Here is an 18,932-nt window from a genome sequence, read left to right on the forward strand (position 1 = left end):
ATCAAGTAAAGTTTAGGAGAATTAAATTTCAGAGGACATCAAATCTAAGAGATGTCTTTAGGTTCACAAGTATTTATAAACATACTTACAAATTATCTATTAATAGGTTCCTTAAATTTGAACCAATTACTTTGTAGGTAATAATTAAATTTATACCACCTAGTTATTGAGACTGATGCTGAATGTAGGTATAAGAGCAACTGGGCCCAACCCATCAGCCCCAACAACTCTTAGGAGCTCGCTGTGTCAGCTGATATGAGAATCCAAGCATTTGAACTCATGAGGTTTTTCTTTTTTAAATGCCAAATGCTTCTTTTGTTGCTACGAAGGTTTTGTTTGCCTGATATAGTAATCGTCGAGTCTATCGTCTTGGAAACATCAAAATTCAAAAACATCAAAGAGAATATTAGGATTGGAGTTTTCAATGAAGTCATTGGTCCAATCCATTATGCGTTGGCTCATCCTGAACCGCAGCATGATGCAGGCTAACCAGTTTAATTGATAAATTAAATAAATCGGATGATTTAATTAGTTTATTAGATTGTCGGTGAACATTGGTTGACTCAGAATTACTTGTTTGAGCAGCGCTGCTTCATCGGCTTGTCAGCGAACAAATTCCTAATCGCACCGAATAGCCAAGGTCGAAACTCGAAAGTTTCGTACCTGAGAATGAGTCCATGTCCATCATGAACTAGTCAATAAGCAATTTGTATTGAATGTGGTCGATGCTGTCGTCTTCAAATTCGCTCTCATTATTCTTTGATATCTCAACGCACTGTTGGTAGCATGAAGAGGCAAGAAATACTTTAGTAAAATTGAATATGACGGAATCTATAAATTCGTAGAATCGTAGTCAGTAAAACGGAATAACATACAAATTTATCCATATTTATTTTTGCATAAGAACACTCGATATCTTGAGTTTAAGCTGGTTAAAAAAAGATATCTTGAATCTGCTCTAAGTCGAGTTAAGAAGACTTCAACGAGACATTGACTAATTGAGATCAAGCTAGTTTGGGATTCTTTTGGATTAAAGCTTTACTGTCAATATTACTACATTTATGAAACTCATAACTCAAGGCTTCTGATTAAGAGTTGGTACAACTTTCTTGCTAATTAAACTAGGGTTTATTATTAAAGAGTAGAGAAGAGGGACAAGGTGCATGAGATTTGAGGACACAGGGAGATCTGACAGGGCCTGCCTGCTTTGCTTTTAGCAATAGATTAAGGTAATATGTAAATAATTGGTTCCAAGTTTAAACAACCTTATCATTACATGATTCCCTAATCCCTCACCCTCATGCCCTGTTAATAATCTGTCTCTCACTCATACACATTTGCTGTGCATTGGATTGAACATCTCACGTGAATGGATTTCATGAAGTGAAATTATTTCAGACATTCTGTTCCATAAATATTGTGAAACAAATACTGATAACAGTAAAATAAAAATTATTCTTGCTTCGTAACACATGACTAACAATTATGTGCCCGTTTGAACAATAGCCAATTCATCCAAACAGTCAAAAATGATCAAAAATTAATTATGAGGCAAGACGCACGTTTTCCCGGATAGAAAAGCTCCCTCGGTCTACTTTCTGCCAAAAATTTGTCCAAAATATTGAAAAAATTACAAAGACAAGTCCAAAAAAAAATTACAAAAAAAACATATAATTTAATAAAAATAAAATTAAACTCTCTTCTTTTTCCTTTTTTTAAATAAAATTTAAACTTTATATCTTTAAAAAATTATTATTTGATATTTAAAAATAATATTATATAGTGATTTATATAGTTAAAAATTAATTTTGATGAAATTATTTAAATATCTTTAATTCTGTTAAAATTAATTTAAAAAAAATAATATTCAAACACATTGCGTTGTAACATAATCAATTATGATTAAAATTTATTATTTAATTAATTATTTTTATAATCTATTATATTCAATTAAAATTCAAACGAACATTATCTTAATTTTTTTTGTTGGCAGTAAAATTTATCTTGATTCTTGATTCGAGCCCTATTTTCCTCATTTCATAGTTGTGAGAAAGTATTTCATATTAGAAAAGAGATTGTGCCTAAAAAAATTATAGCATGTCATGTCAAACATGTATGTAATCCGTAGTCAGAGTCAGTCCTCATGTTCTTTTTAACCTTTTTGGAAAGGGTGGAAGAATGACAGAAAAAGAAACGTTGAATAAGTGGGCCATGAATGAGAAAGGGAGGCCCAGATAATATTGCGGGGTGCTTCTCTTTTCGTAACGTAAACGCTCAAAAGGCGAACCAGTGTGCATGGGAAGCCTCGCACGCGACACGCACTTATCATGACGCCTTTGTTCCGGAATGAATTCCTTAGTTACCGCTTACGGGGCCGACCTCACAAAGAAAAGCAGTTATAAGATTTGTTGAGTATTCAAAATCCTCTCTACTTCTCACGTGATATCATATAAAAATCATCAAGTCAATCAAATAATTACTAGACATATTGGCATAATATATAGAGGAAAAAATACCAAATTATAAAACTTTTTTTTTTTACGCCTTATACCTTAATTCAATAAAACTTACATGACTGCAGAGAAATGATTGAAATATGTCTTCATTTTTTTTTTGGGAAAAAGAAATATATCTTCACGAAGTCATATTTTTTTAGGTTTTTTTTTTTTTACCAACATCATTTCTTAGTTATTTTTATTAAGCATGAATTTTCATGTTACAGCATGGACATTCATGGAAAGTTGAAACGCTCAAAGAATTAACGTCCGAGCATAAAAGTAAGTAATCCCTTCACCCTATCGATGACGACAGCTTGGGTGGCCCACGCGCGGTCATGGGGCGTGGCCCCAGGTAATTGAACTCATATGGTCGTATTCATTCAATCATCCTACGCCACTCACCTCATGCGCCGCGCTCGCGGGTGTGGGTGTAGCGTGGTCCCCATGAATAATGATAAATTGCCACGCCCATTAAAATCCTCGAAAGTGAGATCTCTTCACATTTATGCCAAATTGGCCTAAGAAATGTATCTATTCCATTTCCTCATATCATAGGCTGTAGCATTATGATTATGAAAGAAGATGGTAAAATGGTCTGTAATGCAACCAAGAATTCGACCATAATTATCATTGATCATGGCCTTTTGACCAGTAATACACTCCTTCCTACAAAAGGAAATATCTTATTAACATTGTAAATTCCCTATAACACACTCTGTTCTTCATAATTCAGGATGCATAGTAGCCCTAGATAATAGCTCAATTTAATATGAAGGGGATTGATAGAGAGAAGTAAAACAGAATGTTACGTCTGGGTTCCGCATTTCACCACCACGTTGCCAATGTTCACCAAGCCCTCTAATCATCGCCTCCCACGTCAGCCCCCGTTGGATTCAACTTCACTCACACATAGGATAGGAATCCTCCGTGCTTCCCTTCCAACTTCTAGATTTACCCCTCATTTTAATCAATCTCTTCGGATTCCTACAACATTCTTTTTCCGTCATGCTCTCTCTTGTCTTTATTTCGATGAGGTAGAGAAAGGAAGATTTTTATTTTATTTTATGTGTAAGACATGCTATTGGTTTTTTATCACAATTTTTTCTTTTATCTAAATTAAATTTTGATAAAAAGAAACATGTTATTAAAGTAAATATATTTAATGAAAATAAAATTAATTTTTTTAAAATTTTTTGAGTTAATGAGTTTTAAAATTTTTTTTAAAATTTAATAAAATATATTTAAAGTAAGTTATAAATAAGACTGAATGGAATATGTTTTTAATAAAATGAAAGAGATAAAAGAAGCCAATCTAAGATGTTAATGCATAATATAATATTTAAATTTTTTGTCATAATTTCAATAACGGTTCAGTAAAGAAGACATTAAAAAATGAAATGTAAAGCATCAAATTTACATTTAAAGAGAGAGAGAGAGAGAGAGAGAGAGAGAGAGAGAGATTCCAATGGAGGGTACATAAACACTGACCGAGGTTGCACAGGATCTCAGTTTGTGTATCCCCAGAGTCCTATTTGGCACTGTGAGGCTGCAATTACAGACCTCTCTGCGTCCTCCAACATTTCTCTTTCTCAGAGAGAGAGAGAGAGAGAGAGAGAGAGGATGGGAAACTGCCAGGCCATTGATACAGCAACGCTGGTGATACAGCACCCTAATGGCAAAGTGGAGAGGATGTATTCTTCTGTGTCTGCTTCTCAGGTGATGAAGGCTAACCCTGGTCACCACGTCGCCATCCTCATCTCCTCCACTTCATGTGCTTCCCAACACCATCGTCATCCTCATCATCATCTTCGCCTCACTCGCATCAAGCTTCTCAAGCCCTCCGATTCCCTCCTTCTAGGCCATGTTTACAGACTCATCACCTCTCAAGGTTCCTTTCTTCTTCCTCCTCCTTTCACTCTTCTCAGTTTGATTCTTCCCCTTCCTTTTTTGACTCTTCTGCGTTTCTTTTCTTCAGAGGTTATGAGGGGTTTGTGGGCCAAGAAACAGGCCAAGATGAAGAAAATCCTGTCAGAATCTGAAAGACAAAGCTTTCAGATCAACACTATCCCCAGGATCAATGCTATGGAGAACAACCAGGTTATTAACTGAACAGACTTTGATTACCTTGTCTGGCCATGTTCTACTGTTTTGAACATGGGACTTTTGTGAATGTTTTAGGAAAGGACAAGGGAGACAGAAGGAGGAAGGAGAAGAAGAACAAGTAATGGAGGGAGGGGAAGAACATGGGAGCCCTCATTACAGAGCATCTCAGAGGCATCAAGCTGATCTGTGTGTGTCTGCAGTATAACGCACGTGCAGTTCTCTGCCTTGTCTTCAGGGTCTGACACATCAGAATTCCATGATTGATCATACACTTCTTGAACTTTTTTAAATCCTAAATCTTGGGCTAGTAGTTACAATCTCAAGTGAGATATAACAAAGTCCAATTCATTTCTACAACAAACTCAGTCCTTCTGCATAATTGTGCATACCAAAGGTTCACATTTTCAACTTCAGTTGATGTAATTAAGCTCTGCTCTTTCATATCAAATCAGGCTTCAACATCATCAAATTCTTCATCTCCCTTGTTTTTCTCCCTCATCTTCTTCCCATTATTATTTTGTGCCTGCATTTTTTTTTTTGAAATGTTAAATTGTTGTAGCACGCGTCTCTATGAAACTAAATATCATAGGGGGTTTTCAATTAGCTTTAGGTTATAGGTTACAGAAAACAAGAGCTACAAATTTCTTTGAAGAAGTGAAGGTGGTTTGCATTCTTCATTCCAAAGCAAAAAAAAAAAATGTGGCCACTGAGATGTTTGGAAAATTTTAAATTCTAATCATTGCTTTCATTTTTCAAATACCCCTATGATATAGTCCCTTTTTTTTGGGTTGAATATGATATAGTCCCTCTATTTAAACCTTAAATCCACAATAATTTTACAGTGAAAATGAAGTATATTTTATATAATATTTTTATTACACATCTATACTTTATTCACACATTTATATTTTTTTCCTAAAATATAGAAATTTCTTCGCAGCAGATTGAAAAGATGTCCATGTATTTCTAAGAAAGCTCAAGAAAAATAGGCATGATTTATTTATTTATTTATTTATTTATTTATTGTTTTAAATGAAGCATGCATAAGCTTTGAAAATAAAGAAATTGCATAACTTTCTTATGCTAAGAAATTGTACAACTTTAACAAAGAAAGTTTAAGTAATATGTTTAAAAAAAGGGGAAGAAATTAAAAAGATGGGATACGAGGTTAAGAACAAAGTAGGTTTAATCGATGTGCTTTAAAAATCCATCATCACATGGTTCCCACAATTCTTTTTGTTACATTAACAACAAGAACAAGCAAATTCCATGGCCCATTGCATTATCGGAACCTCTCTTTGTTCCTTTTCATACCCTTTAAAAAATTAATTTCCTGCCTTGAAGATGCTGTTCCAACTCATATATATGTTAGGGTTCAAATTAAAATCCCAATTATCTTTTAGTGTCACTTCAAAGCATGCGTTATTAAAATTAACAGTCTCTTGAAGCACACTCTCACACTATTGAAAAAACAGAGCTTCGTAGGTAAGGCCCACCAAGCTTCGGCTTCTTTCTTGAGCATTTTCACAAGTGCCTTGTCATTCTTGAGAGAAAATCAAATAACATTAGGCCAACTTTTTCTTTCCGCCCTTCTCTACTTTTCCATTATTCCATTTCTTTCTTTTACAAAACTATAATGACCAATCATGCAACTTAGATATGCATAGGCATTCCGCGTTTCGGCCGAGGCATGCTCTGTTTCATTTTTGAGTTTGACTTTACCTCTTTGACATCACACTTCCTGAACAAAAATCATCCTCAGCTTCTTCGTCATATCTCTAGCTTGTCTCTTTAATTTATCTTATTCTATGCAAATGCTTTTGGTGGGAATTAAAGTGAAATAAAGACAACTTAGGTGGCCCCCCAAAAAATAATAATAATAAAGCAGAAAAAAATAAAGACAACAGAGAATTTTCTTTTTAGTCTGCGTGTCGACCAGATAATATTTCTTATTAACGTTTCTTAGACTGTAAGTATAATGGCACTGAAACAAATTAACCATCACAAATCAGCCGATTTCAAATTCTGATAAATCGTGATATTCACTAGGTTGCTAGCTAGTAAACAGGAAACTAGCATTTAAAACCAGGAGATTCATTAAGAAACTTTATGTAGCTTCTTGTTAAGAAGATGGTAATCAAACTTCTAACATATAACAATGGTAACAACCACAAGTCAAAGCGTTTAGGCGCGAAATCTAACGGTGGATATGGACTCCTCATGCATTAACATGTTTTCGTAAGATTCAAAACAGCCTCACTTCTTTTCACTCGTAGAGCTCATAACACTCCTTGTCAATATACTGAACGAATTTAAATCAGATCATTTTGTAGCCCCAGCAAGAATAGCGTCAAGAGATAAATAAACATTAAACGTACAATCATCATTAAAAAGGAGATAATGAGGATTTATGAAGAAAGGTAACTGCTTCCAGAAATCTTAAAAGCAGGATGGCGGAGGCTTACTTGAATGGTAGATCAAAACTATCCATTAAATATTGCTCAATACTCAACCTAGATTTCCCACAAAATCTGAGTTCTTCTGTTACAATATTTCGTCAAAAAAATATTGCATACATAATAAACAAGGAGAAATGCAATAACCTCTCTATTGTATTGAAACAACTTCTGCATTTGATGTCCAAGTCCAACAGAGAATGCCGTCATCAAGTGTTGTGCATGGCCACTGAAAGTTGATGGTTTGAAGTATCACTCACTTGGTGTGTTCTCAGTCACCCCATTGCCATTCTCGTGCTTGTCAAGCTGACTGAAGTTACCCTTCTGCTTGAAGAGCTGAATATGGTGGTGCCTACAATAAAGGTGATGTTCGTGCGCCACATAATTCGATGGACTGATTACACAACCTCCATGGGTGCACCTGAAACAAGCCTTATGATAAGAACTTCCATCAACAGCCACCTGCAGAAGAACAGCATCATCATTGAACATGAACATCACTACATGATATATTATATATATTGTACAATGTTGTAGAATATTAGTTGCAATAACTGGTAAGACCAATAATTTCATTTAACTCTCTCTCCATATATGTTTCTCTTCTCTTTGTTGCACTACCAACTCATTATGGATAACCTCTTTTCCACCAGCAGGAAAACAAGGTTTCAACAAAGCTATCAAAGACCCAGACAAAGTTTTGAGAAAACTTTGCCTCAAGTCTATCCATTCATTTGCGCTTATTGCTCTTGGATAATCACATCGTACAATAATAGAGAAGGCAAGTATCTTATCTTTCTAATTTTCAGAAGCTACAAACAAAAGTATTAGGGGTTTCATTTCATTATAAGAACATAGGAATAGAGATTACTTAGTATTCCTAACAGACAATAGTTTGACACACACAAACTTTTTTTCACTTAATTTCCAGAGTCAAATTTGGACTTTTTTCATATTTTTCTTTATGAATTTCCATTTCTAGTATAGTCAAGCAAAACTAAAGGAAAATTGGATACAATTGCTGAATCTTGAAAGGAATGTCAACCCTGCAAACTAGGGCTGTTGGTCAAACTTTGTTGATAGTAAAGCCCGCGGGCATATGCCTACAATATTTGGCATATACTATTGACATACTAAACAAAAATTGAGATTTCACATGTAGAAAGGTATGATTTGTTGAAGCCATAGAGCAGGGAGCTCGAACTCGGAGATTCACAAACACTTCGGTTCATTCTAGGCAACAATCAAGTGACCCAATGAAAGTTACTTAAAAAACAAAGACCACCAGACACAATGAAAAAAAGTTCACTGAAGTATATTTATATACCTTTTCAATTGGGTAAACTGTTTTCTTGCAAGCAACACACTTTTCTCGAGTTCCACCAAATAAACTTGAAACTTTACTGTTCGTTTGGACCTGCACAGTTCTCAATCAGAGAAAACTCAGCATAGGTGCACTGGAAATCACTGAGAGAACTAGTAGAAAAATTCCTTCACAAGCAGCTAATATCTTTTTTAAGGATGTGAAGATACCTGGTCACCTAATCTGTCAACTCTAGCAGTTCTTGGGATGCCTACACGTGAAAAATATTAAAGTTATTGGAATGAATGAGGAAAAATACGTAGAACTGTTGAGTATAAATTTGAATTTTGAAGAAGTGGGTAAGTTTAGAGACATTCCAATAACAGCAATTCACCTTCAAAACTTTTTTCCAAGCTGCCCGTCATCTTAAAGAGTTGATCAAAATGAGGCTTACAGTATAAAACTCCCTCAAAGGAATTATAACTACTCAGCTGCAGGGATGCACAAGAAGAATAATAAATGAGGATATATAAGGATGACAACTAAAGAACAATACACGAGCAAAGAGTGTATCAGATGCTAATCTTTCTGCATTTCAAATTATAATGAGACCAACGAGTAAGTCGCAACCAAATTCCCAATATTCACCCAATGAAAGAAAAATCAGACAGCATGTCACTGGCTGCTTTACATGTGCCGCTGTCAAGGCTTAAAAAGCCTTCTAACATTAATCAGCTTCAGTTGTATATCGTGTTAATAAATAATTATTGTATACTCCCTCCGCTAAAAATTTAAAACGTTTTTTTGAGGTAAGATATTAAATAATATAAGACAATTTCAGTTTTTCAATATGTAACCAATGAGTTTTTGCCCAAAAACATCCTTAATTGGATGAGTTGCAATTAATAAAGTTTTATAATTGAAACACCTTATTAAATAAGAATAAATATGAAAAGAGTCTATAATTTTAAAGACAATTAACTAATTCATTGTGGTGTAATTTGGTCAAAAGGGTCTTATAATATTGAGGAGAGGGAGTAACATGCATCCCAAGGTCCGATGTCACTTTGGAACAGACATCACTTAGAAGTTAGAATTCTGGCATGGCTCTCAGATGCAAAATTGAGTTCCTAAATTGTTAATAATTATAGTTCAAAAGGTTTTGGGCAACTACAAGTAATTCCTAGCTGAGTAGTTCATCAAGCCGTCACCTACTTGCTACCAGCTGAACAGACAAATTCATTGGATCATGCATAAGGACTTTCAAAAGCATAACCATCAAAAGGAACTGGTGAGCGTTCTTAAAAAAGAGAGGATAATATTAGTTGGTTGATTTCAATCTTTATCACCAAGAATGTCAAGCCTAAGGAGCGTAGATTGAATTCAATAAATGAATCCACAGATATTTTACAATTGAGAGCTACACAATCTCTCAGTCAATGGCAATCAATTCCCGCAAAAAACCACTTTTTAATTACGATAAATGAAACTGCAAACAGAACACTTTGGTAGAGCAGATCATCATCAAGTTTCCTGGAGAAATTCATCTTGCGTTGAACAGAACATCATTGAGGCGGAAAAAAGCACAAAAAGCGTACGTTTTCTCATTTCAGAGAACGTGAGAGCTGATGAAAGCCCAAATGTGTCATCGATCAGACAGACAAAAGTAAATACAAATGTATTCTCTGTGTTCGATCGCATGTTTATTGCAAGAAGAAATGCATCCATCTCACCTTAAGGGTACCTTTACAATGGTGGCATCTGAAGCAAGACTTGTGGTAAACCTTGTTGTCAGCAGCAAGCTGATCCACCAAATACACTGTTTTCTCACAGGCTTTGCACTTCTGGGTAGTGCCTGCAAACGTCGCCATATCAAAATCGAGAGCTGAAGGTTCAGACTTTGGAGGATTGAAAGCGCGAAACGAGAAATTTCCAACTGAAAGGAAGATGACGACTTGAGGTTTCTTTAGCGCTCTGTGTTTTCAAATTTGTATGTGGGTTTTTGGAATAGTTACATACAGCTCAGAGGAATGGAGAAGAGCGGCTTACAGGTTGGTGACGTGGGCCTACAGTTTAGAGGTGAAACAAAAAAATAAACACGAATTAGCTGTAACTCATAATGGACAGTTAGGTGGTGCTGGTGATTCACTGACTCGGAGCTTCTTCTCACGGCTCGGTCTGGCCCCACCTGCGAACACGAATTTCGAGAATGCCGCTGTTTTGATTTTGAATCTCTCCACCTCCACGTCGACGAGGATGATGACTGACTGTTGTTTCTCTTTTCCCCCATTTCAAAAAACAAAAAAAAAAAAACAAAAACAAAGAAATAAAAAAAACTTCGGTACGTTTGCATGCGACAGTAAAATGATTGGAGGAGGGACAAGAGTGTTGTGTTCAGTCGAGGGATCGTGGCTGTCTGCTTCCTAACATGAACCCTGCCTGAATCATTAATCCAACCACAGCCTCCACTCCGGACCACACATCCTTCACTCCTAATTAGATAACACGTATTATAAATACATGCTGTAATAAAAACTGATTCATCGCAGATGACAATGATGAAAATATATTTTGTAACGCAGACAAAACCGTCCAGTGCTATATTGAAGCCCCATAATCACGGCATATCCTTTTTTTTTTTCCCTCCATTCGTAAAAGTTTAGGTAAGTTTATCCATTGATCCTGGTGAGGGAGAACATGTTTCCAAACTCAAAAAAAAAAAAAAAATTTACATATCGCTTGTTAACAATATTCCTGTATCGAAAACAACATACCCATGACCTTGTAAGCTTAAGCTTAAATTATGAGTCAGTCCTTACCAACTAAATGATCATTTATTGATTTTTTTTTTAATCTTTCTTCTTGGAGTTATTGGTTATAATCTTTTTTGTTTTATTTTTGAAAAAGAATCGGTAAGAGTGTTAAAGTCTTGCGCTTCCAAATTTTTTTATCATGCTGGTCATTCAATTCAGAACATTCATAATTTAATATCGTTGCGGAAGCAATAATTGAGAAAATTAATGTATTCAGCTCAATCATTCAAACCTAACCGACTTCGCCTACGTTGGCGAGTTAGTGGGCTATTAGTGCTTCTTTTTATATAAACAAAAAAAAAAAAAAGTAGGTCACCATTGAGAACTTTCAAAACAACCTGTTTCCTTTTTGTCTTATTTATAAAGTTGGAAAAAAAATTTCTACCTTATTCATAAATTATCTCATTAATTTTTTTTTGTAAATTTTTTTATTTATCCTATATTAATTGTTAAAAAAATATCATTCAATTATATATATTTTATATATATATTTGACGAGGGTATAACTATAAAATTATTAAATTCCTAAACATAATTTTAACATTTTTCATAGTTTTAGAGAAACATGTTAAAAATAACTTATAAATATGACCAACGAAATAACTTATCATAAATTAATAATTAATAACTAATTTAAAATAGATTTTTTGGGTAATAAATATATCTAAAAAAATATTTTAGTAAAAATTTGCAAGTACTAAAATTTTCCTCCCACCATATCAATTCACCTAGAAAAAGTTATTCATGAAGATGATTTTAAATAAGACAATAAATAGATGAAAATTTGAAAGAAGGCCAATGTCACCACGATTGATAAGACAGATCCTTGTCCTCCATTTTAAAGAAATGCCTAACACCACGAATAGTCACCAATTCTTCCAAGTTCCATCTCTCAAATGCTTCCTCACACTGGATGGTGCAACTAACCAGAATGGCATGAAACCGTCTAAAGCCTCTAACTTTAATCAACCCAACGAGCCTTACTCTTAGATGGTGGAAAACCTATTGAGGCGCAAGCATTTTGGATTCAAATGCTTTCCTGCTTATTCTAACACACCGCGAGTCCACATTGTTGCCAGAAATATGAGACAAATGTAACAATGTAACAACACATTATTCGCTTCATTACGCACTATGATCCCTTGCCTGCTTCCGAGCTTCTTCTCTCATTACTGCTCTGACATATATCTCATAACAGCATCCTGCAGTAACATTATAAAAAGCACAAATATTCAGATACATTAGAAGTTAAGGAATGAATTTTTGGAACAAGATAATGGTTATGTCTATTCGTATCCAATCTAAATGCATAGCCTCCCCCTCAAAGCTTGATGAACATATTAGAGTTATTGCACAATCAAACAATTTATACCATGGGGTAGGGAGGGAATAGAATGGTGTTAAATCAATCTTTCGAAAAGGCCACATCACACACTAGTGAAATTGTGAAAAATCTCAGCTAAACCGCCTCATGACTTTGTTGCCTTAGCATTACCTTGACTCTTCTTTCATCTTTTCTCTGCTGGGCTAGAGATAAATGCCATTTGAGGCCAGTGACGGAGGGTAGCAATAACATTAACAAGTCCACTTAATAGCTAATGGTATGGACCACGCGCACCTCGCAAAGGCATTTCCAATAGGAGCTTGCAAGGCAAAGCAAATCCTTGCTTGATGTTGATATGTGTCACACTTGTGACATAAGGCTAATTGGTGGTCTCATTGACTAACAAGATTGTTTAGTGGGGGAACCTATGGCTGGATGGAATCCAGTTGCATTTCTTATAGCCAAATTGATTTTTTATGCATAGAATCCTAGTTTCATGTTCTTTATGATCGTTCCTGAATGGCCAATCATTGAAGGCTTGAAGTGAAATAGGAGGTGCAAATCAGTCATCAGATCGAGTGTTTTCCATTTGTTGTTATTGATGTCAAATTTGTTAATATGCTATTTATTATCAATTTCAGTGACAGTGTTCATGAATATACAGAAAACGAGAACTCAAAAGATTTCAGCAATAGGACAAAGCTTTTCAAACCACTAACAAACATTTGAAACAGTCTGGATGTCAAAAACATTGTTGGAATTTTATATTTATGAATTATAAAACAAAACTTCCTACTAAAAGGAGCTCCAGCTTGTAAGTTTCAGCAGCAAACTGGAATTACCCCAGTAAGCACATTGCCCAATGCTAAAGATACTACAAATTTATATTTGAGGAAATAATGAATGTAGGAAAACAAATACACACGCGCACTATGCAATCATAACCTATTAACTCAATCAAAGATTAGCCTTCTGAAAATGGTACATTATAAATCTCTAACGTGCCCTGAGAATCCAGAGAGCATTACTCTCTTAGAATGGCATATTCAGGAAATATCCACTTGTCGAAGATATCAGAAAAGTAAAGAATGCCTATTTCTTTTATCCCTTATCAGTCCATGCATGATATTGGTTTATTCATATTGTAGCCATTTATAGATGATGAGAACTAATAACCCCATCAAAGTTTAACAAAAATCAGCACATGCTCCGCCCTCCCAAGAATTAGGAATAGAAAACAGCATACCTGCAACAACAATGACTGTCAGAACATCCCCAATTCTCTTGATTCGTGACACGCTCTTCTTATATGATTTGAATGGCTTCAGGGATGGATCCTCTGCCAAGAGCTGCAAGATTATCAATGTTATAAAATTGAGTGCACCGGTAAATCTGAAGAAATCACAAAAATTATGCTAACAAAGTGACCCAATCATGCCAAGAACAGAACTTGTCAAAGTATATTCAAGGGTATATAAGATCAACTACTTTGCTCAGGAAAATTATGCAACTTCGCTGAGGTTCTACAACAAAAGTTCATGCAATGGAAAATCAATGATTATTTATTCTCTAAATTGTAAGGAGTAGCAAAGTTTATATAACTTTGCCTCCTAAGAATCATTCGGCTTTACAACGAATAGTAATTATAAGCCATTCAACAAATCAAGTAAAAAACTCATTTGAGAGACTTGCTCAAAGAGAGATCCCCAAAAAAATTAATTACTACACTACGTTGACATGATTCGTAAAACCCATTTTCATCGATCAGCTGCTAAATTAATTGGGTGTTAAACACCCAGCAACCATTTAATAAAGCTCATAAACAAGCACACGAAGATAAGTTATCAAGAGGCAACGAGTAAGAAATCCGAATAGAAGAGGCAAAAGGGAAGTCTACGCCTTACAGCTTTTTCACGAGGCCCGGGTTCGATGTGGAATTCACGGCGCGCGATAGAAAGCAAATCCTCCCTCTTCTGCTATTTTTGAGATTTCGTTGCAGATAGAGTTCAAAAGGCCACATGACGAATCAAATTTGACACAGCAAAAATTATTATAGTGATGATTGAGACAATCGCAACCGATCAGACAGAGAAGATATCAAAATACCTGGGAGTGAGATCGGAAATGGGAAGCAATGCTTGTGTTATTCAACATGAACGCCATTTGGGCTTTTTGCTGTGACCTTTAGTCAAGTGAATAATACAAACGGAGCACAGAACCCTGGCAACCCACGCGAAGCTCCAAGGACAGGGATGAATCCTTTCTTATTTACAAACTGTATTTTTTTTTCAATATAAAATTGGACCCGATTACAATTAATTATGCTTTTTCAAGGTTAAAATAGGTAAATTTTATGAAGTTTAACTTTTTTTCAGAGAGATTGTGAGAGAGAGAAGAGATTTTATATTTTTTTAAATTAAAAATTATTTTTATTTATAAACTATACATAAAATGTGACAAATATTCTAAAATTTAATTATAAATTAATTTTATTTTTTAATTTTAAAATTTTTTTTATCATCATATCATTTTTTTATTATTAGTGTATTCCATATTATAATTTTTTAATTTTATTATAAATTATTTAAATTGAGAGTAAAAATTTTATTAAATTTTATTTTTAATTTTCATAATTTTTTTAATATTTTTGATTTTATAATTTTAATAAAATTGGGTATATTTATTTTTCAGATCACTATAATTTTAATGTTTTTGATGAATATAAAGATTGAAAATAATAAAAAAAATATAAAAAAAATTTTAAAATGTATGACAAAGAGATAGTAAAAACAAGAGAATGAGATAACTTTTTTGTATTATTTCATCTCACGAAATAAATGACATAATAGGTTTACAACCATAACCCTAATTTTAAGATTTTGATGCATCGTCAATATTAAGTTACAATATAGAGCATCTTACCATTAAATTAAATAAAACAAAATCAAATATATAACTCCGGCTGAGTCTTTGGCTCGTGTCAGGCTCAAGTTCACAATTTTCTCAAACATGACTGTCAAGTTGGCTCCGAAAACCAACGCAGCAATCGATATGAGTTTCGGTGAAGATTACAGTGCCACGTACGTAGAGCTGAATACAGTTATGAATTTAAGGTGTCCATGACACTCACATTTTTCTCTTCAACCGCAAATCTCAGCAACAGAAATGGCTTTGAGAGGAGCTGCTGCTGCTTCCATGGCTTCTGCCTCCTCATCATTCATTGCACGACGAAGAACCCCAATTTTCCTCTCCATTCCTCGCTATTTTAAACTCAAAGCCCATAATCCTCCTACGTATCACGCCAATTCCCTTCTCGCCATTCCTATTTATCGACCCGGTGAATCCCTAATCCCCTGTCGCTATGTTATCTTTTTAACTTTTGAGCAATTTTTTGTCTGGATTTATGAATATGAATATAATGGCGGTTCTCTGAGATTACTTCCTTATGTCAAGTTGAACTCAGGTCCTGATCATTCTTTTCATCGTCCAGGATTTCAATGTCAAATTCGGGCAATTAGTCAAGCAGCTGCAGAGATCGAAGTCTCCAAGAGAGAAAGCGAAGAACAATCACCCGAAGACTGGAAGATTAAAATGCTTTATGATGGAGATTGTCCGCTTTGCATGCGCGAGGCGTGCTTTCTATAACTTGTGCCTCGTGCAATGCTTTTGCTTAGGCATATATAATGTGGACATGAGCGTTTTGGGTGTTTAGTTCTGGATAAAAACGAAACCTTTTAAATATTTTTGCTGTGGATTCTCCAATGAAAATATAGTTCTAGCCTGAATTGTAGTTTGTCAACTGTTTCAGGTCAATATGCTAAGAGAGAGGAATAAGACCTATCGAACAATCAAATTTGTCGATATAAGCTCAGATGACTACTCTCCGCAGGAGAATCAAGGCCTGGACTACGAAACTGTGAGTTTCTACCACGTGTTTCCCCTGTTGAAGGCAAATTTTCTTGCAAGTATAACCGCTTGTATCTTCAATGAGAATGGTGTAAAACATTAAGTTTTGTTCTGCAGTTATTTTTCTCTCTTTTTTTTGGGCGAACGTTTACAGTTCATTTAGAGGGTAATGACAACTACTATTCGATTTTATATATGGTGATCTAGAAACTCCATGTAGCTCCCCGTTTTCTCAAAATGAAGTCTGCTAGATCTTTCTCCTTTTCTTTCACAGAATTTATATGACGTGGTTATTCGAAGATGTTTACCTTGTGAGAAATTGTTCTCACTTGCAATGCGCGTTGAATATTTAGTAAGCAAGATTGCAGGCATTTCTTTGATCTGGAGAGATACTATGACAATGTAGTTATTTCTCTTTTAGGTTATGGGCAGAATTCATGCTATTCTCTCAGATGGAACTGTAGTCACAGATGTTGAAGTATGTCTTCTTTCCTGATCATCCTTAGTTTCAAACATGGGATTATTCTTGCACTTCTGTGACATCTATAAGTAACCTCACTCCAGAATTTAATGATCTAAATACGAGTGCTTTAAAGTAGTTGTACAAGCTGAAGTTGATCTCAGAAAATCTTTATGGACTGTTAAAACTTCCCAGATTAAAGCATCATTCATAGGCATACTTCTCTCTTATTCAGTTTAAACCACAGTACCTCCTACACATCATCATATAAAATTTGACATTGACATGCCCAAAAAGAGTTGCTGTTAAGGACTTTAACATAATATATGAATCTTGGGAGGAATATTTGTATTCAGATCTTACTTAAAGTTCTATACTTCCCTTTTTTTCCTTTTATAATTATTAAAATTAAATGTGTGTTTATATGCGCATGAATATCATGCCAGTGAGATATATTGCAGGCATTTAGGAGATTATATGAACAAGTTGGTCTTGGTTGGGTTTATGCCGTTACAAAATATGAACCAGTAAGTCATCCTACCATCCTTTTGAAATGATTTGTCTCACTTTTCAGCTTTTGAGACACCCTCAGTCTTGCTTTACAGCTGTGAACATGGTTTCTTTACTTCTATATCATGTCACTAATGTTGGAAAATTCCTTTTACAGATTGCTACAGTTGCTGATGCAATATATGGTGTGTGGGCTAAATACCGTCTTCAAATTACAGGTAACAGCAAAGAACATATTGCGTGAACAATTCTACCAAAGTTTTCTGATAGTTATGCTGTAATAGTTCTCTTGCCAAGAGTAAAAGCTTTTTTGCTTTAGTTGAGCCGCATTAGCCTGATGTAGTGATATTAAAGAAGCATAAAGTCTATAAACCCAGATTGTGGTGAAACGCTGTCTTCTCACACATGATCAACATATATCCATCCAGTGTTCGCACGCATTAATTATGCAATTTTGCTGCATTTTTCACTTCATGATTTTTCTAGTAGTAGTTCCCATGGGGCCACGACTAGGGATCAAGACTGGCCTCTACTGTGATGCTCACCAATATATTGATGCTGAGATTTTCAAATTGATATATTCATATCTTTCTTTTGTTTTAATTTCAGGGCGACCACCTATGGAAGAAATATTAAGAACTCGAAGAAAGAAGGTAGGTACACAGCAACTTTATAAGTTAATATATTTGTTATTGTAGAATAAACGTGCTGGATAAAACAGGACAAAAGTAGAGGAAAGAAATTAAATAAATAAAAAAAATGATGTTAGAAAATCTTCTGAAATTCTGGAGTCATCTTGAGACTAAAATTCTACATTCATGGAGCAGCTAAGAATAAACGTTTTTTTAGTTGGAAAGAGTGAAACTGCTTGCAATGTTTTGATTAAAATTTTAAAGACCATTTGTTAGTTTAAAACGCAGGACTGAATAAAGACTGCTAAAATATGTCACAAGCCGATGTGCATGCTGTTAAGACTTCTCAGATAATCTGATTCCATTCAAGTGTTAATTAGCCTTTTCAGAACATACGTTTCTCACTTTTTTTGTTTTGGTGGAAAGAACACATTTTTCTCACTTTGACATGCCTGATTTGAGATTTGTTTGGCGCTAGTATGTACTTGGTTTTTCGTGTTCTTTACAGGGTGAAGCATGCAAAGACAGCAATGCTTGCAAGATGTGAACTTCCATGATGGCTAATTGTGTTGACTATTTTATTCACAACTTCTAAAGTTTGGATTTATGTGAGCTTGGTTTGAAAAACAAGCCAGCATAGATACATTTCACAGGGATTCATGTCTGTTTCAGTGTATCTATCAGAAAACTCTTTTATACAAATTTTGATGCGATGAGCTGAACTGGGAATGTGTATAAATATAACTTGGGGCAGTGAATCACCAAGGAAGGTTATGCAGAAAAGTTCCTTTTGCACGTAAATACATATACACAGAAAGTTTCCCTATCCATGTTGTGAGTCTATATCCCTGCTCATTTACTGCTTCTGTGTGCCCTTCTTTTACTTCCTATAATTTTCATAAAATTTAAGAAGTTTCTTTAATATCT

The 18,932-nt window shown here is 34.7% G+C and overlaps 4 protein-coding genes across 6 annotated transcripts; 2 read left to right on the plus strand and 2 right to left on the minus strand.

Annotated features, from left to right (window-relative positions):
* Positions 1–3,971: 3,971 nt before the first annotated feature.
* On the plus strand, positions 3,972–5,077 carry LOC129310015 (uncharacterized). Its single transcript, XM_054951822.1, has 3 exons — positions 3,972–4,386; positions 4,474–4,595; positions 4,677–5,077. Exons 1-3 carry the CDS (start codon positions 4,119–4,121, stop codon positions 4,782–4,784), a joined length of 498 nt encoding a protein of 165 aa, XP_054807797.1. The 5' UTR covers positions 3,972–4,118; the 3' UTR covers positions 4,785–5,077.
* A 1,886-nt stretch (positions 5,078–6,963) lies between these two features.
* Positions 6,964–10,482, minus strand: LOC129308001 (LIM domain-containing protein WLIM1-like). Its single transcript, XM_054948956.1, has 5 exons — positions 10,094–10,482; positions 8,755–8,851; positions 8,591–8,631; positions 8,385–8,474; positions 6,964–7,519 (listed from the first exon to the last, which is right to left on the minus strand). Exons 1-5 carry the CDS (start codon positions 10,229–10,231, stop codon positions 7,310–7,312), a joined length of 576 nt encoding a protein of 191 aa, XP_054804931.1. The 5' UTR covers positions 10,232–10,482; the 3' UTR covers positions 6,964–7,309.
* A 1,442-nt stretch (positions 10,483–11,924) lies between these two features.
* Positions 11,925–14,763, minus strand: LOC129309538 (succinate dehydrogenase subunit 7B, mitochondrial-like). Of its 2 annotated transcripts, none has more exons than XM_054951146.1 (4): positions 14,604–14,763; positions 14,402–14,470; positions 13,744–13,846; positions 11,925–12,375 (listed from the first exon to the last, which is right to left on the minus strand). In XM_054951146.1, exons 1-4 carry the CDS (start codon positions 14,658–14,660, stop codon positions 12,299–12,301), a joined length of 306 nt encoding a protein of 101 aa, XP_054807121.1. In that variant the 5' UTR covers positions 14,661–14,763; the 3' UTR covers positions 11,925–12,298. The 2 variants fall into 2 exon arrangements, with proteins under 2 accessions (XP_054807121.1, XP_054807120.1); XM_054951145.1 differs by having other exon boundaries at positions 14,402–14,473.
* A 711-nt stretch (positions 14,764–15,474) lies between these two features.
* On the plus strand, positions 15,475–18,831 carry LOC129308323 (uncharacterized protein At5g50100, chloroplastic). 2 transcript variants are annotated; one of them, XM_054949402.1, is made up of 8 exons: positions 15,476–15,834; positions 15,988–16,127; positions 16,306–16,413; positions 16,825–16,881; positions 17,325–17,390; positions 17,531–17,591; positions 17,983–18,026; positions 18,514–18,831. In XM_054949402.1, exons 1-8 carry the CDS (start codon positions 15,663–15,665, stop codon positions 18,550–18,552), a joined length of 687 nt encoding a protein of 228 aa, XP_054805377.1. In that variant the 5' UTR covers positions 15,476–15,662; the 3' UTR covers positions 18,553–18,831. The 2 variants fall into 2 exon arrangements, with proteins under 2 accessions (XP_054805378.1, XP_054805377.1); XM_054949403.1 differs by lacking the exon at positions 16,825–16,881 and having other exon boundaries at positions 15,475–15,834.
* Positions 18,832–18,932: the final 101 nt, after the last annotated feature.

Source organism: Prosopis cineraria, unplaced genomic scaffold (assembly GCF_029017545.1).
Source record: "Prosopis cineraria cultivar Desert tree isolate PC_DT_omini unplaced genomic scaffold, ASM2901754v1 PC4, whole genome shotgun sequence".
NCBI lineage: Eukaryota > Viridiplantae > Streptophyta > Magnoliopsida > Fabales > Fabaceae > Prosopis > Prosopis cineraria.